The sequence below is a fragment of the Mus caroli genome, unplaced genomic scaffold, assembly GCF_978045245.1.
Source record: "Mus caroli unplaced genomic scaffold, Mus_caroli_1 scaffold_19, whole genome shotgun sequence".
Lineage (NCBI taxonomy): Eukaryota > Metazoa > Chordata > Mammalia > Rodentia > Muridae > Mus > Mus caroli.
In genome coordinates this window covers 9,076,440-9,101,561 of record NW_028227274.1, presented here as the reverse complement: position 1 = coordinate 9,101,561, position 25,122 = coordinate 9,076,440, and the positions used below count along the sequence as shown (strand labels likewise).

Below are 25,122 nucleotides of genomic sequence, written 5' to 3'. Positions count from 1 at the left end.
GGGGAACTCAGGGTGGGAGGTGCAAGTAGGTGGATGGGTGGAGGAACACCCTCCTAAGAGCAGGGGGAGGGAGGATGGGATAGGGAGTTTGGGGGTGGGGTGGGAAGGGGATAACATTTGAAATGTAAATAAAGAAAATATCCAATTTAAAAAAACCTAGGTGATAACACAAAAGAATGGATGGCCTATCTTTTATCAAAAGTACTAATGTCTAAGGCCAGGCTGGAAGGGGAGAAGCCTCATGCCTAGAACTAAGAAATGCAGCCACGGAGTAATGGTGCTCTGTAAGGCATTGGCTCTTAGTGGAAGCACAGACTGCACAGCCCAGCGTGAACACATGAACAATGACCCACTTAGGAACACAGAATGAGATGAGCTGGACATATATTCTTACCTGGAAAGTCACCCAAGTGTCTGAGGGGACAAATTAGCCATAGGCACGTGAATGTGTATACACTGTGGCTCAGAACTTCAAAGTTCACAATGAAATAATCTAAGGACAAATAGCTCTGGCACCTGCCAGGCTTGTCTGAGGGAGGCCAGTGTTGTCACCAGACCTGATATCTCCATAGGAGAGTCCCTTGCAGTACCCACCATCAGCCATAAGCAACACGCCTTTATACTGTCTCGAACCTCTAGACATATGTTGATGTTCTGGTCAAAGAATGGCTGACTGCATAGGAACAGGACATTTAGAAGCAACCAGGCAAAGCCAGTGAGCTGAGACCTGAGTCGGGAGCTGGAGGCTCAGCACCCCACTTCCTGTCAACAGCAAAAGGTCGCACTAGCATTCAGAGCCACAGTTTCCTGCCCGAGTCACTTAATAAAGCGAACGTTCATAAAGTGGGACCCACAGTGAAAATACATGTTCTCACGCAAATGACAATGTTTCAGTGGCTCCTTTAACAAGGGCTTTTGTCACTTACTGAACATCTAAGTGCTGGAATTTCAAAGATCAATGAATCTTGGTTTTGCTTCTTGGATTGACAGATCACAGAATAGAAAAAGAAGCAAGAGGAGGAAGAAGAGGAAGAGGAGGAGGAGGAAACACAACAGTCCCTATACACAACTGTGGTTTGAGGGATAAGAATAGAAGACTGAGGGCAAGGGCCACTTTAAATTAAACGTGGCTCAGCAGGACTCTGAACTAGAAATGCTGAAAGTAACGGGCAAAGGCCCCAGTGCTCCCTGGTGCTTCTAACCCTGACCCTAACCCTGAGTTGCTTTGCCCTGTGGCATCTGTAGACAATGAAGGCCACCGTGAGAGTCCTTGGGCTCGATGCTGAGGGTAGGATTTCTTTCTTTCTTTTTTATTCCGCCCCCCCCCTCCCCGAGACAGGGTTTCTCTGTATAGCCCTGGCTGTCCTGGAACTCACTTTGTAGACCAGGCTGGCTTCAAACTTGGAAATCCGCCTGCCTCTGCCTCCCGAGTGCTGGGATTAAAGGCGTGCACCACCACTGCCTGTCGAGGGTAGGATTTCTAAAAGGAGCAGATGGAGTGACCCAGAGGAGGATATGCCTGATAGCAGGGCAAGCTAGGGAGAGGTGGGGCATCTAGGCAGATATTTTCTCTGCAGATGCTGAGTGTCTGGGATGACAGGTCTGGTCAGTTCACTTCTCTGCACAGGAGGCTCATTCCTGCTCCCCTGAATTTGGAGAGATCTACCAAAAGAAGGGGTGTGTCTATGGAAGGATACAGTAGGGGAGGTGAGCTGCCAGAAAGCGTAATCAAAATTATAGAATGGGGACCTATTTAGTGTCGTGTGTAATACACAAGGGAAGCTCTCACATGTTACACCTGTGTCCTATGCAATACACACAGAAGGGAAGCACTCCTGTGTAACACCTATGATCTACTTTTATGTTCTGTGGCAGCTTTCCTAGTACCAGCTGTTGGTTTGGAGTATATGCAACAGTCACTGGGATGATCAAAACAGCTCAACTTGAACTTGGTGCTCCCAGGGAATGGCCAGCTCCTTCCCTAGGGGAGCCTGGGGATGTACATGCTCAGGAGTGAAGGAATGGAAAACTGAGTCTACTGCATTGTCCCTTCTCAATCTCTGACAGCGGCATTCCCAGGCCAGCTAGGCAGAATCCTGCAGCCGGCACTAAATGTCCTAGGCACAAACTCCAGTGAGCTACCTGGGGCCATTTCGGGAGGCTATGGGCACTACCCAGCCAGTCAGCCACTACCAGGGACTACTCACCATGTATGAAGGGAAGGTCAGAACTCGCTTGTGCTTGCCGCAAGGCCACTGGGGGTCATCCAGGAGGTTTGGGTCATAGTCCATAAAGTCTCCCAGGTCACTTCCTGAACATCACAAGCACAGTGGTAATTAGGGGCCCTGCACTCTTGAGCCTGAGGCTGCTCGGAGAATGCCGAGACACCCAGTAAGGTCAAGGTGGCTTCAGGACCATCTGTCACAGAGTCACACCAATGGTCCTAATGTTTAGGGGTCATCTCTGCATGGCCATGAGATCCATGCACCCACAAAAGGCTGGCAGGTTCTTACCACTGATTTTTTTTCTACATTAGCAAATTATGTGTCCATTTCCCTGACCTGGAAGAACACAAAAAATTCCCACATGTGACGTTTGGAACCCCTGTGGGTCACAGAATGCAGCCAGCCCTACACCAGCCTCTTCTCTCAGGTTGCAGAGAAAGTTGTGTCATTCAGTGCTATGACCTGGGCAAAAGCCAGATAGGTTACTGTCTGTGAGTCATGTTCCAATCATAGTAGCCTCAGGGACTTTTGCAGGTGGCGGGAACAGTAGGACGGGGCTGGCTGACCTACGGAACTTTACTTTCACTTGGAATTTCCTGTGTGTGTGCACGCATGCATGTGCACGTGTGTGGTAAGTATGCATGAGTTTGTGTGTTTGTGTACAGGTGTGTGTGGAGACCAGAGATTGATGTCAGAATTCTTTCTCAGTTACTTTTTTACCATATCTTTTGAGACAGGGTCTTTTATTAAGCCTTGAGTTTACCAACATTGCTAGACTTGTGGCCAGGGAAACTCAGTGGTCTGCCTTCTAGTTCCCTCGTGTTAGGATTACGAGCACAGAGCACATTCCTGTCCTTGACATGCGTGCTAGGGATGTGAACCCAGGCCCTCACATTTCCATGGTAAGCTCTTTGCCAGCCGTTTCCCTAGTCCTCACCAGGAATTTCTCTGGAAGAGTTTGTATCTTTATATCTAAGTGTGGGCAAATGCAGGACCTAGGGATATGGAAAGATGCGAAGGCAGACGCAGCAGCACAGGTGAACAGGGGCGAAAAGGCTGAGAGACTGTATCAGCTTTGGCTTTTCCACAAAAGTTTGCCTTGGGTGTGGTAACTGAGCAACCAATTATAGAGGTCTTCGCTGGTGTTTGTATGTGTGTGTGCTTACGCACATGTGCATGCATCCATATGTGCATATGTGTGTGAGCCTGTGTGGCCTGAGATATGCCCCCACCCCTCAACCTCACCTGCAGTCTGTCTTCTAACCAACACAACTGGAGACCCCATCTGCCCTGTAAAGCAAGGCAACTCCCTACCTTGAACCACCAAAATCCCTGAGTCACAGTTACCTGCATCAAGGCTCCCCTGGGTGCTGCCAGCCCGGCCCATGGAGAGGCTTCGGTGGCTCAGGCTCCGAAACTGGGAGAAGGAGGCGGTGGAGTCTATGGTATTTCTACGGTTCCCAAAGGCATTTGTGGGTAGTAGAAACTGGGTATAAGACACTGTCTGAAAGGGAGGAACACATACAGAGCAGTGGTTATGCCAGGGGAGGCAGGGTTTGCATTCTAGACAAGCCCTGTTGCTACTGTAAGATTAGGTTTGCTTTTTGAAAATCATATAATCCTAGAGTCCCATGGCGTTGGAAAACACAGCTCATTTGGTATCTGCTTCTGCCAAATGTGTGCTACACTCATACCCAGCCCTCACCTGAGCAGACGCCAGACTATGCTCGATGTAACTGATCCATTTGCTTTAACTATGCCTGGTTGATGGCAAAATGTCCACATGTCAGGTGACAAGGTGCTGCCTCCAAATGCGCTGAAATGCTGAGTCATGCATGAAGTTTAAGATGCACTTCATCTCATAATCCAAAAGAGGGCTTCAGGAATCTCTGATAAGGGCTGAAGGCTCCTATCACGCTTCCCCACAGGTACTTATCATGACTCAACTCTACCCCAGAATTCCTCACTCCAAGGTGGGCACTCACCCCGAGAAGGAAGGTGTCACCGTGAGCACATTTCTCTTTACTTGCCTGCCCCAGGAGACACCTTGTACAAAGCCCCCATGCAGCTTGAACTAGGGATCATGTCATGGCAGATGCCCTTGGGTAAGGAGCTCAACTGCAAGCACACTATTCTGGGACAGTTTCCCCAGAGAAGCACAGGCTTTTGGGGGTTTATGGAGCCTCCCTATACCCAGTATCAGAAAGTCCAGTTCATCTTTAAAAGGTTGCTCCTTGGGCTTCAGCCTGGTGGCTCACTGTATGGTGGATACAGGAGCAATGAGGGCTTAGTGGTCACTGTGTGGGGCTGAGGAGCTCTGGACTTCTTGGGATTACAAGAAGCCAAAAAGTTCTAGTTTATAGACATACAAAGCATCACTCAATCCTGGAATGTACACTCGTGAGTGTTTCGGTATTGTGAATGTATTCGTGAGTGTTTCTGTATTGTGAATGTATTCGTGAGTGTTTGTGTACTGCACAAAGAGCTGTAGACAGTGTTAGCAAAGAAACACACAGACCTGCAGACCTCCTGCCATGTTTCCTGCCCAGCTACTGTCTCAGCAGGTTTCTGTCTGCACACTGGTAGAGCTAGGTGGCATGGCACAGTGCACCTGGGAATCAGCCCCACTTGCCCTAGCCATGCAAGTAGGTCTTAGGGTCTAGCTCTCTGCCCTTGCACTATGGGTCTCGAGGTATCTGCAGTCTCAGAACTCGGAAACCTTACCTTCCCATTGGCACCCAGTTCCACACCTTCAAGGCCGATGATCTCCTTCAGGCTCATGGCCCCTGCTGATTGTCTCCCTCCATCCAACTTCAGGTCCCTGGGAAGGACAAGCCAAGAGAAAGTGCTTTTGTGTGTTTCCCAAAGAATGGCAATTACTGCATGAGACGGCACAGCCACACTGATAAAGTGACCCATGCGGTGGGGTGATCATTTGCCTCTCCTTCGGGGTTGCTAGAGGTGTCCCCGGGAACACTGCTCTGTCTCTCCCTCTCCCTCCATCACTTTCCTGTAAGCAAAATCCAAACAAACAGGATGTGAGAAGAAGGTGGGTCTTGGAAGCCCTTGGTTACCATTATCCTCAGCACGGCCCCTGTGTTTTGAGACACGGCTGGGGGTTATATATGTCCTGAGTGCTGGGGACAGTGGGTCTCTTGGGAGGGAGCTAGTGCTGCCTTCTTCCTGAAGCTGCTCCTCGGCACTCTTCTGAATCAGCTGGAGCGGATCAGTGTCTTCAGAGCTGCGGGCGCTTGCTGGTAATGGAAAGATTCAGTAGTGGACACCTTGAAAGTGAGGCTCTCTCATCAAAGGGATCCCCAGGAATCACAATAAGCATTTTTGACAACCTGGCATAGCTTCTAATGCCTTCTGCCACTATTCTCTTGGTTCGTTAGAACAGTGCCATAGGTAGAAATTACCATTAGCCCATTTTACAGAGGAGGAAATTGAGGCTTGTCAAAGGTTGTGGGGAGTGTTTTTATATTTAATGTTCTTACACGTGGAACCACCCTGGAGAAGCAGGATGAGTACCCTGTGACTATATCTAGGTATAACTGTCAAAGGCTGAGAGTTCCCTCCAGAGTCACCTAGTGCCATTCTGACTATCGACTACAGTCTGACTCCTACGTCCAGGGAGTGCGGGATAAAACAGGGCATCCTGGGTTCTAGGCCATGTTTGGGTACTGCCTTCCAGCTTCTGTCTCTAATACACAGTGCTTGCTAGGAACACCACTGTAGACAGGCAGCATGCTCGTCATAGGACCTGGTGGAGACTCCATAACTAGAGACTGAGAACTTCTGCAAGAGAAAGTAATGTGGAAAGGTCAAAAGCAAGCAGGAAAGAGAGAGAAAGAAAGGGGTTGGGGAGTGACAAGTGGGGAAGGGGCAGGAAAAAATGCCATTATCAACACAGGGGAAGCAAGTCTCTCCAGCTGAGTTGAGCCCTGCTTTGATCTATGGGCATCTATGGGCATGCCAAAGATGGCCTGGCTCCTGTGAATGCAGTCTGATTTGGGACAGTCCTCAAAATCAGCACACAGACCTTCTACTCCCAGCAGCATTCAGCACTACTGAAGCCATTTACTTGAGAGGACATGATTTACTGCACTCAAAATGACATCAAAGTCACGTAGGACAAAAGTGAACAATTCTCAGAACTCTCGGCTTGTAGGGTCTCCCCCTCTTCCCTCCTCCCAAAGAATGCTATAAATCAGTACTTCCTGAAGATATCCCCTATGTATGTAATTCCCAGTGTCAAACTTACAGCCCATGTTTGGAAGCATAATACAGCAAGACCCAAAATTGAAAAGGGGAAGCACAAGCCATCCAAGTGATGCTAGAATGGCCAGAATGCTCTAAGCAAGGCACTCTAGTATGTATCTAAGTCCTTCTATGATGTCCCCTCAAGGGCTGGGCTGTCCAGGATTATGTATGTGGCTTTCCAAAGATGCTGTGCCAACTTTAAACCTGCTCCTAGGAAGACCCAGCAGGCTAGAGAGAGAGAAAGCAGGGCCTACAAAGGCCTTTGGGGCCCCTGGAACTAGTCAATCCCAATAATAACACCGCCCCCCATCTGACTGTTATACGAGCTACCCATAATAGTTCTCCAAAGATTCAGTAATCAAAGGTGTTGGCCAGTACACCATGGCACTAACTCTGTGTGTGTGTGTGTGTGTGTGTGTGTGTGTGTGTGTGTGTGTGTGTAGGGGGGCAAATGTGTACCTAGTGAAAACCCAAAGACTGACATTAGTAGAAAGGCAGGGATCATCTTCTGGGGGCAAGAAGCCTTGGGGAATGATGGACATTACAGCCAGCCTCAGTGTGTCTGAGGAGGAGTGCTTCGTCACGTGTTCCAGTTGTACAATATCTAACAGGTAAAGCAACTCAAGCATTTCCTGAGTGCTCAGCTGTCCCTTGGCGCTGCACAGTTCCTAGGAAATCCCTTTCAGCTGCTGCTCAGACTTACTGAATCCTCGGGACAGCCCGTCTCCAGTCAGCTGTTAGACATGCACAACATAGCTGACAGAACCAAGCCAGCCATGTCTCTTCCAACACTCCTTCCTGGTGCTTCCCATAGGGAAATGAAGCTATAACAAAAAAATATGCTCCATACAGGATTCCTCCCACGAGTTAAGCCACAATCCCTACATAGAAAATCAGAGAGTCCTGGACCCACGGAATTGTGCAAGTGCCCAGGGTCACTTGTGTCCATAAGAAAGAGGCCTGGCCTCCCCACAGGAACCCACCTATGCCAATTCGTGTGACTTGCTAGTGTCACATTTTCCCCTGGCTTCCTGTTATGTCATTAGATCTTCTAATATAATATTTACTGTGCCTTGGCCAGGCCAAGCTGGGTAAGTAATAACCTAAAGATGAACCTTCAGGTCATCTTAGGTCACATAGGGTTCAGGATGGACCAATGTCATCCAACAGAACTCCCTCCCTAGGCTAGAGGTGATCTCCATCTGCATTGTCCCACACAATGGACACTGGTCACTTGTGACAACAGAGCACTTGAAATATTATTTGGCTAAGAAAGCTAATTTTCCAGTTGTATGAAGTGTGTGTGTGTGTGTGTGACAGAGAGAGACAGAGACAATATAGCCTATGATAGCCCATGACCCTTCTGATTCAGCCTCCTAGAGCGTTGAGGGTATAATTATATCCCACCATGCCTACATTAATTGTATGAAATTTTAATCAACTTAGTGTAAATACCCACTTAATGTAAATGGCTAATGGCTACCATATTGGGCTAAATCTTAGTGTTTCAATTTATTGGTAATTTCCATGACAAAACCATACTGTTACATACAATGTGTTTAATAATGTGGCTCTGGTCTCACTCATTTTCTCCCCCAAAGAAATATGGCCATTTGTTGTCTGTAGCCTCAGACAACAGTACCTTTCAGACCATTGCTTACTAAGGAAACTGTGCCAGGCATCCTAGAGGCAGGAGGGCCAATGAGCACATCAGAGTGACCCTCAGTGGGGGTAAATGAAAGCCACAGGCCCCTGCTTGGTCAAGGAGTATCCATCAATACTCCTTGACCAAGTGCTCCCAGCTATGAGCAAAATCCACAGCCTAGACATGAACAGGGTGTGGGTGATCTTTCGGCCTGGGTGAGTCAGGAGCATGGGGGTAAAAGGCTATTGGCACTGTCAGGGCATGCCAGTGAGCAGTGACTAGAGTGTGGCCTCCAGGTCCTAGGCATTGAAGGGTCCCCTAGACCAGGTTCTTAACCTTCGTAATGCGGTGACTTTTTAATATAGCTCCTCATGTTGTATTGACCCCTGACCATAAAATTATTTTGTTGCTCCTTCATAAGTTTTGAATCTTAATGTAAATAGGTGAAATGCAGGATATCTGATATGTGACCCACAGGTTGAGAAATGCTGCCTTTTTCATATAGTCTTGGAGCCTGGAAAGGGTATTGAGAAATCTTGAGTTTCACAACAGCCTTGTGTTGGGATGGCAAGATGGGGGATGTACTGGCTGGTTTTGTGTGTCAACTTGACACAGGCTGGGGTTATCACAGATAAAGGAGCTTCAGTTGGGGAAGTGCCTCCATGAGATCCAGCTGTGGGGTATTTTCTCAATTAGTGATCAAGGTGGGAGGTCCCCTTGTGGGTGGGACCATCTCTGGGCTGGCAGACTTGGGTTCTATAATAGAGCAGGCTGAGCAAGCCAGGGAAAGCAAGCCAGTAAGAAACATCCCTCCATGGCTTCTGCATCAGCTCCTGCTTCCTGACCTGCTTGAGTTCCAGTCTTGACTTCCTTTGGTGATAAACAGCAATGTGGGATTGTAAGCTGAATAAACCCTTTCCTCCCCAACTTGCTTCTTGGTCATGATGTTTGTGCGGGAATAGAAACCCTGATTAAGACAGGGGATAACAGATTGAAAGGACTGAAGAAACTTCTCAGTTGTAGCTGGCACATGGGATCCAACATGGCAGCTACTTAGAACATGGGTGACTTTGAAATGGTTGGGATATATGTTTCTGAGCATCCTCTCAAGTTTTCATTGCAACTGGACCTGGTTCTTCTTGAGTTAAGAGGGCATGAATATACACATATGTGCCTAGCTAGATAGCCACATCACAGAAAACAAAGCCCACTTATGACATTTCTGATGAACATGGAACTTCTTTTAAGATCTCATCTCCTGTAGCCCAGGCTGGCCTTGAATTCACTATGTAGCAGAAGCTGATCGTGAACTTCTGGTCCTTCTGTTTCTATCGTCCAAGTGCTGGGAATATGGGCGTGCACCACCATGACCCATTTATATGGTACTGGGGATCAAACCCATGGCTTTGTGCATATGTGGCACGCATCCTTCCAACTGAGCTACTTCCTCAGCCCAAGTATCCATTCCCTCTCCTGAGTTCCTGGGTAGAATAGAGTCAAGATCTGAAAACACAAGGGTGCAGACTGTCCTCTCTGGTTGGGTTTTTCCTTCTAAGTGCTCCAGGCGATGTCACTGAAACCTGATATTATCATCAACTGCAGGAAATCACCCTTTGCAGCTATACTGACTGACATAATAGCAGTAATTTCACAATGGGCTCCCTAATATTACCGATAGCTGCCTTGGCCTTATGTGTGAGTGCAGAAAGAGCAAGAGAGTCCTGGCAAGGCTGGCTGCCATCTCTGAAGCCTGAATGGCTGGGGGTACCTGCAGAAAAGGAGCCAGGAGTTGTTTGCAAGAAACATCCTAAAAGAATCCTTAGGAAGAACATCCAGTGAATTAAGCAAAAGTTTCAGGAGAGAAGGAATAAAATCACAACATTTTCTAAGATCATTGTTCTAAATCTTATAAAACAGTTATGAAACATATCGATGGACTCATGTGCCAGGCTTAAACCTGTAGTAATGAGGACAGTAGGGATCGGTGAATGAAGGCATTGAAATCAGATTCAAGCTGGGATTTCTTTGGAAAGCCTGGAGGATCTTGTTTTAATCCGAGCTATATCTAGGGTTCAAATACTAATTTATTTAGACTCCACCTATTTTTAAAAATCAAAGAGGCACAGGCATGGTGGCATATGCCTTTAATCCCAGCACTTGGAGACAGAGGTAGATTGGACTTTGTGAGATCCAGGCCAGTCTGGCCTGCATAAGAGTCCCTGTCTTAAAAAAAAAAAAAAAGGCAAGAGTAGTTATCACTTGTGGTATTCCAGAATTCCAGAATTCAGTACTTTTGCCCAAAGACAAACATGGTTTCTTAGGTGGTAGGAGAACATCCTACTTTCAAAGAAGCCAGAGCTAAAACACTGGGGAAATACCATGGGCAACTTCAGGTTCTATTCCTGTTGTCCCAGCTTCGGCTGGCAGGGCAACCCAGAATGTCTTCCGCACTCATAATTCTCAGTTTGCAAATGCAAAGACCAGCATTTGAACCAGTCAATGGGGGAAAGGAAAGGCCTACAGGAGGGACCAGGGAGGAGAGGGATTACAATAGGGAGATGAAAGTGTGCTTGAGGAAGACAGCCAAGTAGTAGTTATAGCCTGAGAAAAGCAGGTTGGTTCATTATGGAATATCCTTCACACTCGGGGTGTGCCAGGACCCCGAGTCCAGTGAGCCCACAGGAGGAAAGCCTCTGGACCCTGTCTTAGGCTCTGCTGCTACAGTATAAAGTAAACACATCACATCTCACCACTGTTGAGTCAGCTAGATTATTACATCCTCAAAGGTTACCTACTCCCTGTTAGCCACTGCACAGCCAACTCTCGATTCCATCTTCTGTAAAGGGCTCATCTGGTTATCGTTAATGTACAGAATTATCTTGGTAGGAAAATAGAACTCCCTGTCAGATAAAACTCAGAGTCTTCCCTGGAAGACAATATATATATTTAAATAAATGCTTTAAAAAAAATGACTGTGAGCCAGTGTGTAAAGGTGCTGGATGTGCAAACCAGCTGAGCTAAGTGTGATTGATCCCCAGAACACTCAAAAAATTAGGAGAGAATCACCGCCACAAAGCTATCCTCTGACTCCCACTATGTGCACCCCTGTATCATGCACACACACCAAACAATAATACTTTTAAAAAATATACAGTTGAATACTTACACCTGGAAGCAGCTGAGAAAATGGGTGTGTAATCCAGTTAGGTACTGGTGATCCAGTTAGGTACTGGTGATTCAGTTAGGTACTGGTTAGGTTTCCTGACCTCTAACTACAGTGCTGTGCCCTCAGCTCAGGCTCAGGGAACCTGGCAGGGATTACCACCCGGCACTTGCTCTTTAAGGGACAACAATGACTCAAACGAGTAGATGTGTAAATAATTTAAGAGCTAACTAAATATTAATAGGATTTCTAGACCCTTTAGAAAGAAAGCAGATCTCTGAAAACTGAATTAGGAGAGGAAATGCCAGTTGTGAATGCGTCTTAATTAAGAGATCACACACTGGGGGGACTCCAGGGCAGAGTACACAGTTAAGAAGCCCTGTTTGTAGCCTGCTGTGGTTTGGATCTAGACTGTCCCCAAAGACTATGTGCTAAAGGCTTGCTCCCCAGCCTGGTAGACCACTGAGAAGTAATGGAGTCCTTAAGGACAGGGCCCGGTGGGAGGCCTTAGGTTAGAAGGTGATTTTGAGAACCACAGGTGAGTGGAACATAGGCTGAAAATGTCTGTGTAGGTGCGTGCATATGTGCAGAAAACACAGGACAACTCGATGTGGTCTTCCTCAGGAGCTGCCCATCTTGTTTTCATAGGCCTGGAGTTTGCCTAATAAGCTGGGTTCACTGTCTAGAGGGCCACAGGATCCATTGCCTGTTCACCATGGCTCCTAGCTCTCCATGCAAATGCCAGGGATTGAACTTAGGTCATCACGCTGGCATGAACAATCCCCCACTCACGGGCTTCTAAAACCACTCACAGAAACTTCTAAAACCATAAATGAAAATAACCTTTTTCTTTTTCATAAGCTCATTATCTCTAGTATTTGTCCAGTCGCAGAGCTAACACATAGCTCTGTCAAGTGCAGTGGACATCTTGGATCAGTTCCTCTAGCTCGCATGGAGACAGAGTTAAACCAGCAAAGTTCAAAGTCAATGAACAAGGCCACAGCTGGCATGAAAGACAGTGAAAACAACGCAGGCTTTAGCTGAGAAAGCTTGGCCCTTCAGACTCAGCACTTCCTAGGTAAGTCATCCCCAGAAGGGCGGCTGGCAGACAACGAAGGGGTCTTAATGGAGCTTACACCAAAATCTTTGTCTAAAGGCAGCTCTCTCATAAACAGCCGGATAATGGCATGATTCACCCATGAGATCATTCCAGAATCAGTCTGTGTGGGAATATGTTTGATGTGAGGGGAAAAAAAAAAACAAACCACAGTTTATGAGTGTGTAATTTTTTTTACAACGAAAGAGAGATGTTTCTGGGGTGAGTGGGTGGGGAGGAAGGGGATAGGCACCAGGCAGGGTGCATTAGGCTTGAAGTTCTCTAAGAATAGAAAGTGTTCTGTGTCTCCAAATGCTCAGTGGTCAGGAAATGGACTCAAGCAGATGACCTCATCTGATTGCCTCATGCCAAAAGCCAAGGACACAAACACTATGTGGAAGCTGTTGACAATTCAGGAACACACCCCCAATGGCACCTTACACTCCACTGAGCAATCCGAGCCTGCTGTGTTTGCAGAAAGTGAGCCCAGTGGTTATCAACTAAGGAGCATCAGACGAATGGGTCTGCACCTGCGCCCACTCAACAGCTCACAGGAACTTTTTCTTTTTTTCCCAGAATCGTCTAGTTCCTTTGTCTTTACAAGACCTCCAAACAGTAAATCCCCCACCCGGCCATTCTCATTCTCTTCTGGTCAGACACCTAGGCATAATCACACGCTGGTGTCTGTGTATTTCACAGGTGCCAATTCCTTTAGGCATAGAGACAATGCTGGATAACAACCCTTAACACGCGGCCTACTGCCTCTCACTCACTAGTGGACTGGCCGCCTGCAATCGGCTGCAGCGTTACAAGTGCAGCCCAGCCACACTACAGCCTTTCATCGTCTGTGTGAGCCAGAGCTCTGTCTTGTCTGAGTAGAAGCCAAGCAGTTGTACAATGCACTGAGGGTGTGAGTCTCCCTCTTGGCTTCCTGGCTTGGGACTGAGCTTAGCCACAGTTAAAGGTCCCCCCCCCCCCTTAACCTTTTCCTTCTCTGGACGCTAAGCCTTTCTCCTGGGCCATTCTAGTTTTCACCATCTCTTTCATTTCTCTATCTAACTCCATAAATCCTCTGTACCAGGTGTTCCATGGTTGGGGTACCAAAGCTCAGGGGTTCAGAGTAAGGGCTGGGGAGTGCGAAGAGAGGTAGAGGCACATGACACTCTGTTTTACTTAGTGAGGAAGAATCCAGGAAGTCGCTTGCAAGTCTGTCTTTTTCTGTGCCGAGAGGCTCAAAGCCTGACTGCAGATCTACGTAGAAGTGTGACAGCCAAGAGTTATGTGGATAAGTATTCTCTGAAGGACGAGAACCTGGTGTAAGCTCTTCTGAGAATGGTATAGCTACAGGCTCCGAAAGAGTGCTCACAGCAATGAAGTTTGATGTTAGTCATCGGGGAAGAGATGGGCCACATCTGTTCTCCTGCCCTGTTACTGCGCTCCACCAGGCTGTGGAAGGTGGGGTCTGGCCCCCCATTCCCCCCACCCCCTGTGTTCTATAGGAGTGAAGAACTATGGGAAAAAGGAAAGAAGAAAAAGGACCAGAATGTTAGCCTTGGCTTTGTTGAAGAGGTTTGGCTTGCTGATTTGACTTTATTTTTATGTATTTCCTAAACTGGCTTTAACATCATGTTCCATCCAGAGGAAAAATTAAAGAATTAGGAAAATCTGAAGATGAAACCATGGTATTTGTTGAATCACATTGCTGGCGGCCTCACTGCGAACCAGGTGGATCCTATCTGAGACTGCACAAAACCAGACCTGCTGCTGATGTACTCTAGTATCACACAGTGCTCTGGGCCGTCTCACTAAGAGGTTCCCTGAGGTGGACATGATGGCCACTGATGAAGATGAGTAGACAGACTAAGGTCAACAGGACCTGCCTATCAGCTCCATCCCATGGCCAAGCCCCTGCCTCACTTCAGGTGCCCACTGATGGCTAAGGACTGGGCTGTGCCTAAGTTAAATGTAAGGGAGGAGTGGGCTTCCTGTTCTCATCCTCTCTGGAGCGGTTTGGGGCTAACCTCTTTTAGGAAACTTGTGTTGCAAGAACAGCAAGGAGCTCTTGAGGTGAGAAGGTGACAGCTAACACGATGTCCCTAAGGCCCTCCCAGCTCTCAAAGCCTTTGTTGAGCTCACCACATCAAACATCCTTTACAGGTGACCTCAGGGCCACTTGGAGAAGTAGCAGTGGCTCTGAGTTTGGGAAGCGCTTCCATGTCCTCAGAAGTACTTTGTTCACTAAGCAGACAGGCTGCTGTGTGAGGTGACCCATCTGTTACTATCTGCTGAACTGCAGCCTCACACCTGGGTAATTGGAAAAAGTCATGCAGCGTCACAGCCATCTTCAACCCAGGCAGGTCAGCACACCCCACACCTTTCTAATGCATGTGCTTACAGCTGCTGTGCTGGCCTCTACACAGCTGAGCAGGAAGGACCAGAGGGTGGCTGGGATGGGTGCTAGCAGGACGACCAAGGTAGGTACTTCACCTCACCCCAGGATGAAACACCAACTCTCCACAGCACTGGCCTTGGAAAGTGCCCTGTTCTAACTCAGCCAGGTCCCACCCCAAAGGCCCCTGCTTTAAACAGAAGCAGGGTACAACCAAAGGGGAAGTGGGCTCAGCTGTGCACTACCTATCTTTTGATCTGCTTCAGAGATGTTCAGGCAACCAACTCTGCCAAAGGCCAGGGGACACCAATGGAGCCTAGGGAAAGAGGTAGCCGAAGCCCTGTGACCTTAGCAACAGGCTTGAATGCACAGCACTAGTCTCTTGCCATACCATCGAGGCTGAATGTGGTATGCCCTGGCTGTGTGGGTTCTGAATCCTAAGCACAAAGGACGGGCCCAGCCGGGGTTCACCAGACACAGCTGCATGCAGCTTGAGGCCCTCTGTCCCTGTAGGCTTATAAGGCAAGTTTCTTGTTGCCACTTGGAGGGGGCAGAGCCCCACGGCCCACTGGTGGTTCCTTCTGATGGCCATCTGTCCAGCTCCTCCATTTCTCTGGAGATGCCAAGGGGCAAGTGCCAGGTCAAGGGCTCCACAGCGCATCTGCTCTCAGCACAGCACACTGCCTGTCTGCATCTGGGACGGCAGTGTTGTTTCCTCCACAGAGCCTAGAAATGAAGCCCTGAAAAACATGTCAGTCATCCATCTATTTATCTCTGTATGAAAGTGGAGTGTTCCATACAGAGTGCTGGGGCTACTTTGAAGACCGAGGCACGGTCTATACTCACAAGTTAAAATAAGTTAAAACACATGCTACAAGTATTACCACTGTTCTCATGAAAAGTATCAGACAGTCTTAGCAAGCCGTGGAGAGGTAAGAGGGGCTGGGGAAGGCCCTAAGGAAGCGGTTTGGAGAGGCTGATTTCATTCAAACTAGGCTTGGGTCAAGGAGGGACAGAACAGTGTTTCAGATGAAAATCCTCTAAGCAAGGAAAACCGCACAAGGAACCTACAGGCATCTGCTGTGTTTGAGATGCCATGGGGACAGATGGAGCTAGACAGAAGAACCGTTGTCTATATAGACTCAGGACTACAAAAGGTAAAGCAAGGACCGATGGGTTTAGAGAGAAAGAACAACATTATGGCTTAAACATGACCACCCCCACCAAGGTTCATGTGACATGGTGAGGTTCATATTTTGAGTAGGGGGGCCTAGGTAGATGAAATGGGCCACTGGGGGAAGTGGGTGTCCTTGGGGGTTCCTGGGCCCAGACAAGAAGACAAGAGCACAAGGGCTCCCAAAACAGTCACACAGAGAAACCACAGATTTGAGCTGTGAAGAGAGGCCTGCATCAGTGTCACAGGAAGGACTGAGAGAGCGGGGTGGGGGCCAGTGTTCCCTGACAGCACCTCAGACCTCAGGCTGTGGATGGATGGATGGATGAACAGGCAGGAATACCTGCTGCTGAGCTCAGGGCCAGGGGCGTGCAGTTCCCTGGGGTTAACTGTGAACTGTGGAGTCTGATCAACAATTGCTTTTAAGGGTGACACAGGCACGGGGATGGAGACTCATAGGTCCTTGTCTCAGGGACTCTTTCTGGGAGGCAATGGCTGGAGTTCTTTGTTGGCCTCCCCAGGTTCAGTGTGAGCATAAGTGGCGTCTTCGCTGTGACTCCAGAAAGACCAAAACCTACATTTCCCAGAGGTGGCCTAGGTTCTGCTAGGCTGAGTGCACCTGTGAAGCCTTATGGTGGAAATGAGTCACACCTGGGCAAGCTAGGCATTCTTAGCATGCCTGGGGGTCCCACGGGACGGCAATGGTAGCATTTCTATGGGAGAGGCCCCTGGGGGTGTGGCATGTGTCGTCCCTAGCTGCACTGCCTCCCACTGGGCTATTCTTGGTGCCTTGGCTGCTTTTTTTTCCTGGAGAGTCTGTGAGGTCTTGGATGCTTCCCACAACCCTGACCATGAAAGGGATTCTGGTATTTGCAGCTCAGGGACACTGAGTTTCTATTGCTACCCTGTACAGTCCTGGGCTACAGAGCCACTGTAGGGCATGGTACATGGGTGTCCTGTAGTTGGCAAGACCCTGAGTTTCTAACATAAAGGCCCAGAAAAGAGGAGCTATCAAAAACACTAATGGAAAAATTTTCTGAAATGGTATATGCAGGCAACTATGGAGTGGCTAGGAAATCTTTGTGGAGACTGGAGAGATAGCTCAGTTAAAAACATCGTCTCCCAGAAATACAGGCTCTAGACCTTGCATCAAATACTTACAAGTCCCTGAGTCCCTTTCCAATACTAGAGGAGGAGGCAGGCATCCAACATGGGCCTGTGGGGAAGGTGCTGAGACGCTTAAGTGGGTAGCACTTCAGCACAGCACCAGTAACAGTCACTTTTCCTCTTCACAGACCTTCTCAGACTAAAGACAAAACCACTCAGGCGGGGAGAATATTTTTCATTTAAGATTCCATCCAGGGCAGGCATGGAGGCACACACCTGCCATTCTCATTACTCGGGAGCATTGTGATTTTGAGGCCAGCCTGGGAAATTCAGAAAGGCCTTATCTTAAAACAAAAATGAATAAATAATCAAGACTGCAGTTGTGTCCTCTGTGATGGAGAACTTGCCCATCATGTGTTAGGCTCTGAGGTCACCTTCAGTATGGAATATGTGGGGGGTGGGCTCTGCCCACAGCTACCTGGAGTTACTCTTGGAGAATTGAATGCCATAGAGTAAATGAGCTACCCTCACAGCCTCCTGAAAACTATCATCCAACAACTTGGCCACCAAAGTCCTAGGAAGTGACCCCTCAGCCACACCCGTAAATACCATAAATTCTTGAACCAACAAGTCCAGCCCTAAAGGGGAGGCTGAAAAGGGAAGTGTGGCTGGATTGAGCTTTCCTGGCAGTGAACACAGGCACATGCAGGCCCACCTCTCTCCCCTCAGCTCAGGTTGCTTAGTCGCACCAAGTCTCAACCCCCTCAAGCAAAATGACAACAGGAGCACCAACTGGCCCAGTCCTTGGAAGGAACAGGCACACACACCTGTAAGGCACTAGGAAACTGCTCCACTGCCCTTGCACAATACTTTGTAGTTCTCCTACTATTAGCTCACAAACCCTAGCTACACCCTCTGAAAAATCCTAAGAATACAGACCCTTCCCTCAGAAAGCTTTCCCTATACATCAAGGCAGTCTGAACTTTGGTCATCCCCTTTGTTGGAAGTTCTGCAGGTCACCTTGGAGACCATTCTTCTAACATCAGCTGAGTGCAAACCCAGCAGTTGGCATTCACTCTTAAGTGTATTTCACACTGCTCTCAAGCCCACGTGGACTGCGCTCCAGACCAGAAAACTGCCAAAACTCACCATGTCTTGAAATTTGAGTTTAAAAAGTTCTGTGAAGTATAGTTTTTCAGGTGTGAGCTCTTAAAGCCACTGATTATTGACTGGTGGGAATGTGAGCCATATGTCTCACTTGCAAAGTCTTTATTCAACAGATTCATAGCTTATACCCCATCAGGGCAGACAAGGACAGGAACAAGGCCTGGAGCCCACAGTGGCTTTGGAGACGTGAGCTGAGCATCCCCAGTAGAAACCATAAAGAATGGAGGTGGACAGCTGGGCAGTGGTCCTGCGAGAGCTGGGGACATCCCATGATCTGGATGCCTGGCAAAGCTCATTTCAGAATTCTCCCTAACTAGGGTGGAATACATGCTCAGAAGCAGGATTCCAGTTTGAACCCTACTGAAGTCTCTCCAGGTAGCAGGGTCACTAGGTAAGATAGAAGTTGACTTATACAAAGTTCACAGAGTCTCAAACATTTCTATGTCTCTAGGGGCTCAGACATCTAGTATAGTACATCTGCCCTGGAGAATTCTCCTCTACCCATCTGTCTGAATTCTCTCAGTGCCTTCTGGGCTCCACTTGCCCTAAGTGGGGTGACTACTTAGGACTCAACTGTTTATGAACTGTTTTGTTTGATGGTTAGGTTGGTGTCTAGTTTCTATGAGAAAACAAGACATTTTTATGGTTGTGCCTGCTGCCTTGAATAGTGCCTGTAGGTATTCTCTAGATTCCTAGAACAGGAATGATTCTTCTCTGCAGTAGTAGGGCTTGAAATACAGGGGATGAGGAGAGATGGGAAAGAACCTGGAGAGGTGGGGTGGGGCCACACAGTTTCCACAGCAAATGATCCTGATGAAGGAGTGTTCCTCATCAAGGCTTTGTGCACACTGCGGGCTATGAAGGATTTCTGTGGCCATTGCTCAACAGAGACCAAAATCAGTTTTCACTTCAGGTAAAAACACCAAGCATGGGCTGGTGAGATGGCTCAGTGGGTAAGAGCACCCGACTGCTCTTCCGAAGGTCAGGAGTTCAAATCCCAGCAACCACATGGTGGCTCACAACCATCCGTAACGAGATCTGACTCTCTCTTCTCGAGTGTCTGAAGACAGCTACAGTGTACTTACATATAAATAAATCTTTAAAAAAACAAAACAAAACAAAACAAAACACACCAAGCACAAAGTTTTGGGCCCATAGCAGGAGGTGAGGCAGGGTGAGCCAAGAGAATGGGAGGTGGAGTTGTGAAGCTGCCTTGCTGCAAGAGAAGACAGAAAACACCCAGGAAGACAAGGCTACCTATCTGAGAGATGCTTGACCTGCAGAGGAGGTTCAGGTACATGCAGAGGAACTGCTGAGCTTCCTGCTTTTATGATCTGCTTGTGAGAACCAGAACCATACAGGACTACCCCTTTGCTGCTGTGTCTGTTTGCAACTAATGATCTGGAAGAATCGGGCCCATGAGGCTTGCTCCACACATATAAGCACAAAGGAAACATGGGTCCCAGAAAAGAAAGCTTGGAGTTCTGAGGCTGATATACAAGCCCACACCATTCCTGCACAACCATGACCACCCTGGATACATAGCAGAAAGGACATATTATCTGACCTCTGAAGGCTTCCGTCCTTGAACGCCTAAGACAGATGGAGCTGCATCACAGGAAGAACATCTGGGGCAAAAGGAGGCATGTTCCCTTCAGCATCTATTAAAAATGGTGACTAGTTTTGTATGTAAACTGATGTGTCTTCTTCTCCATAGAGTAAACTCAGGAGGATAAGTTCTCCTCCCGCACCCCCAGTACAGTGTTATGTGGTAAGCAGTATGCAAAAAAACAGAAACAAAAATAAAAACATCAACCAACCAACAAACAACTGGATGGAGCAGGGGAAAGAATGAATCAACCAGAAAGGTCAGCAAAGGAGTCCAGAGAAGAGGCTGCCGCACAGCATCGTTTCAGGCCATGGCCAGAAGAGGCTGTGCCTGTAAAAGGGCCCTTGCTACAGATGCAGATCTCCTCAGGGCTGGAGAAGAGGAGGCTGCTCTGGGATTTGCTGTTTTCCCTTCTGATACAGCCACAGTTGTGGCCGGGGCAGGTTAGACAGGTAAAAGAAAACTTCTCTGGAACACCCTTCAGCCCCATAGCTACCCTATATGGGCTACAAGTCAGCCCCATGGCTGCACCACATGGGCTGTAAACCTCCAAGCTATAAGATCAGCTGGTACTTTTTTAAGGAACACCTACTTTGCAAGGATGTTCTAAGGGTGCTGAAATCAAGGGCCAACACTTGGTGTGTTCTCTAAAGCACACACCTAACCAGCAGCTGCTCTTGTGGAACTCACATGGAGAAAGAACCAGCTGAGTGGATCAGGACATGAATGTCCTGTCCACAGTGCACAGGGAAGAAAAGGTCAGCAGGGGAAGCCAGAGGACAGCATGTGGGGACAGAGCAGGGACGATACATCATGAACCAGCAGCACCTGGGCCACGTCGCCCTCCTCAGGGGCTGTGATCTATGGTGTCTGTTGTCACCATGACTACAGAGCAGCTTCAGTCCTTGGGAACAGAGTCTAGGGTCAGTGCCAGAGATGTACCTGACACCTGATGCACGGTGCCCTACCCAAGATAACAGCAGCACTATGCTGACAGATGCTGGAGACAGTGTAGCAGGGATAAGTCTAGATACAACAGAGAAAACCCAAGAGACTGCAGATGGCAAGGAAAGAGTGAAGTCTCGGCCCTCTAGTATTACCTCTTGCTCAAAGTCAAAGGCGGGGTTGGTTGATCCAGAGACAGGAAACTGGCACACCCCCAATTATGTACATTTGTACCTGCTGCCACTTTGCTGTGACATGTTTGCCCTATGGTGGCATCTCCAGCTCTCCTGTCAGTCTCCAACTGAAGCCAAGACATGGGATACAGTGCAATCACAGGATTTGGTCCTTACCTGACCTACCTGTTTCCAATAGTCAGAGAGACCCAATAGCATATGGTGGACCTTATTTTTCTTGGTTTATAGTATTGGACAAATGACAAGACGCACATTTAGAAAGCAGAGGATGGCAAGCTTACACACACACACACACACACACACACACACACACACACACACACTCATACATACACACAATCAAGGAAGTTTTCTGGTTGAAAAGAAAGTAGAACACACACCCCCAAATCAGACACTGAATTTATAACATCAGATCTAGGCAGATTCATGAACAGAGAAAGGCAAGTCACACTGCACACTGGCGCCTGAGCTTTTCGCCCAGAGAACGGTAAAGCATGCATGCATATACATACCCGACTTGGGTACTGTCTCGATACGGCAGCACGGAAAATATACTACAGAAGGATCTTCTGCCACTGATAAGGACTATTCTACAAAGTAAAAACAAAAAACAAAAAAACAAACAACTAACTAAATGCAAAGACTCCAAATTAAAAAAATAAAACAAACTTAAAATAAGTTCTAGAGCAAATTAAGCATTCATGGCATTCACAGCAGTATTTGCATACTCCCGCCTCCTCCTCCTCCGACAGATGGCATTCTGCTCTTCTTGCAAAACCCAAGCCTTAGTGCATGCAGCAGAACTGTGCTGCTTCTCTCACCCAAATATTAACACGTGCGAGACCAGCCATCCGTGAGAGGGGCTGGCTAGGCTGTGGGCTGTGCATACAAGCCAGAGCAGACAACCCTGAATCTTGGGTGGCCAGTGCAGGCCAAGTGGTCAATATCACATCAAGAACTGACTTCTGCCCTTTAGTAAATGATGCTGGGGCAGCAGTGCCTAGATCCATGAGCCAGAAGGATGTTGAGAGCATTATCACCATAGCCTTTCATACTCTGGTAACATGCTAGGTTCTGAGGACAGACTAGGGAACAATTATATAATCAGTCTTAGCAGCCATCCATGCTATAAAGAGTCTCCTGGGAACAGTTCTACACGATGCTCTTATGCAATCAAAGCCACTTGAAAAAAACATTAAAAACAAAAAACAAAACCCCTCCAAAGTACTTATTCTGCCGTCTGAGAATAACTTTTGCCAAAGGGAATTGGTGGTGGAAAAAAATGACGAAATGAGTGAAGAGGAAGAAATGAAAAAGCCCTCTTCTTGGCACGAGGTCAACACAGTTCACATATGCAATTTATTTACTTTGCAAATTTCCTTCAACATCACAGTGTCACAGGCCGGGAAAATGCCACAACCGAGTGCATCGGCCACTGGGGATCTTAACCTTGTTTTGAAACTATGCTATTCAGTTGCCCACAGCCCTGGGATGAAGTCTGGTTGCTGGCATGGCAAGCCAGGCCACACTACAGGCCCTGACTCTCAAGCATCAGTGACACAGCATTTTCCCATGTGCCTTGTCATGTCTGCATGCTAAAGTACCTGCAGTGTTCCACCGATTGAAAAAAGCTACTTTATCCGGTGTCTTCAGCCTGTGACGGCCTGCTCAGGAACACTTGGCAAACTCTCATTGAGTCTTTAAAACCTAACTTGGGAGCCACCCTTCCAGGTAAGTGGGAGTGAACTGGTGGGACCAGGCTCTTGGTCACGAGTCTCCTCTTCTAGAGGACAAGGCTAAGGAGTCATTACTGGGCTGCTCCCCTACAGATGTGCACCCTCTACCCTGAGACCCAAGCACTCAGAAACCCAGGGTTTCGCTATCTGTGGGTTCCATAGTGGTCCCTATTCCCAGGGACAAACTGGACCAAGTGATTCCCAGCGTCCCATATCAGCTTTCTCTCCTTATCTCACTCTTCTGAGCCTCCATTTCCCCATCTAAAAATGGTGCTGAGTTGGGCATAGAAGCACACAGCTGTTTCCTCAGTACTTGGAGGAAGAGGCAGGAGGATCAGGCATTCAAGCCTAGCCTTGGCTATGCAACAAGTCTGAGACCAGTCTGGGCTACATGGCATCTGTTTGAAGAAACAAAATAAGAAGTGAGAGAATTAATGAACGAATGAATGAATGAAGTAAAATTAATGATGATCTTATTGGGAAGCTGGAAGGGAAAATGAGTTCATTTTAGAAGAACCCCTGGGCTGCTGCCCGGCAGACATAACACATTAAATAAGAATGATTTTCAGTGTAGATTAGCTTCTTGGGTGGAGCTGTCTTAGCAACAGACTACTTGCGTTCACAACCGTTCCAGACCTCAGTGCTGCTAAGAAGCAAAAGGGCAATGCTGGGGACAGATAAAGGAGCAAACACATGACCTAAATGATGTAACACACAGAGAGCATCAGCCATCAGACCTCAGTGTCCCATCCTGAGTGAGCCTTCAGGACCTGAAAGGCCTGAGTCAGATACATCAGTATCCTACCTGCCCAGAGACAAGGCTTCCAACATGGTGTGTGTGTGTGTGTGTGTGTGTGTGTGAGAGAGAGAGAGAGAGAGAGAGAGAGAGAGAGAGAGAGAGAGAGAGAGAGAGAATATGAATATGTGTGTGTGTATTTACTTACACAGACACATAATGGCTGAAAGACTTGATTATGTGCTAGGTTATAAATGCTGCAGCAGTAAGGTATGAGCTATGAAGGACTTGTAGAAGGTGACTCATCAGTAAGTGTGGAAGCCCACACATTTGACCTGACCTCTTTCTTGCTGCAAATTCATCTAACTTACTAGAAAGATCTGCCTGCAGGTGCTTATTCATGGGCTTCCTGGATACCAAATAGCCTGCATTCCATAGTAGCTTTCTAGTCTGGCCTGAAGGATCACAACTCCCACCATCATCAGAGCTGCTGGAGCCACAGAGGCTCCACAGTCTGCTCTGCTCAGTCTGGATCGTTCCGGATGGATGGGGGGGTCCTCCCTGTCCCCACTGACCCTGCTACCCTCCTGGTTACTCTTGTCATACCCTGAGCCATTCATCATCAATGTCCCTGAAATATGGAGGAGAGTGTTGACCAAACCCCACCACCTGACTGTTGCTTCTTCATCTGTCTCATTACTCAGTCTCTCTTTCCCACACACCAAATGTGTTTGGACATCTTTAATAGAGCAAGAAAATGAGAGACTGCCAATGCCAAGTGCAATCCAAGTGTCCTCCAGCCTTTCAACCACAAAGGCGCCTGTTAGTAAATGGGCCAGATTGTTCTACAGACTGTGGGTGCACTTGGGTGGTCCTTACTATTAGGACCAGGCCATGTTGACGCCATGGGTCCCATCCAGAAACTTGTATTACTATATTACGTGAGCCAAGTTTAGCAACCAGGAACATGGACTGTTTCCCAGCAGCCCCACTAGGGTGGTTTTCTCCTTGGCCAGTCTTGAGGGGAGAGAGGGAGGGAGGGACGGAAGTAGGAGTCCTGCATCTTTGAGTTCTTTCCTGCCATTTCTGGGCTCAGCCTTCCCATGGATTCTGATCTTGATAGGACCAGAGAAGGAAGCCGTGGCAGAGTCCCACATGGTGGAGTCATGACAACATCACCAAGGTTGCCACTGGAACTACTGGGAACAAGTCTTCCATATTTCCTGGAGTCCATCTGGCTTACAGCAAGGACTACAGACCTTAGCCAGAAGAAGCAAGCAGCAACAAGTGAAGAACAAGACTTCTTCCTACACAGGCAACTGTCAGGTTGGTCCTGTTTAGAACCAGAGGGACCCATGGGAATTTACAGCTTTGCTGTGCTCTAAGGAGCCATCTATCACAATGGAGATGCCTCAGACGAAAATCCAATTTGCTTCCTTCAAGGGCATCTGCTCTTCCTGAGAAAATTAAATCTGGCACTGGCAGCCATGAACTGCACAAGACAACCACGTACTGTTTCCAACGGCTGTCGAAACTGACCACCCCCATGCACGGCCTTGCCTCCAAAGGCAAATGCTACCTTCTTAGCACAGCCATGCCGAAAGCTCACACAATCTTCCCCACTGGTGACATTTAACACTTCATTGAAGCTGAGATGGCCAGAAAGCTTTCCA

At 47.9% G+C, this 25,122-nt stretch overlaps 1 protein-coding gene across 2 annotated transcripts in view; it reads right to left on the bottom strand.

The window, feature by feature from the left end:
* Positions 1–25,122, bottom strand: part of Cables1 (Cdk5 and Abl enzyme substrate 1) — a 110,511-nt gene that overhangs the window by 17,152 nt on the left and 68,237 nt on the right. The window contains exons 4-7 of one of the 2 annotated variants that reach the window (XM_021150771.3): positions 21,490–21,567; positions 4,950–5,046; positions 3,573–3,729; positions 2,208–2,311 (exon numbers count right to left, since the gene is read on the bottom strand). In XM_021150771.3, the coding sequence (XP_021006430.1) occupies positions 2,208–2,311; positions 3,573–3,729; positions 4,950–5,046; positions 21,490–21,567 (436 nt within the window). The remainder of the gene's footprint in view (positions 1–2,207; positions 2,312–3,572; positions 3,730–4,949; positions 5,047–21,489; positions 21,568–25,122) is intronic. The other variant, XM_021150772.3, reaches the window with a different exon arrangement.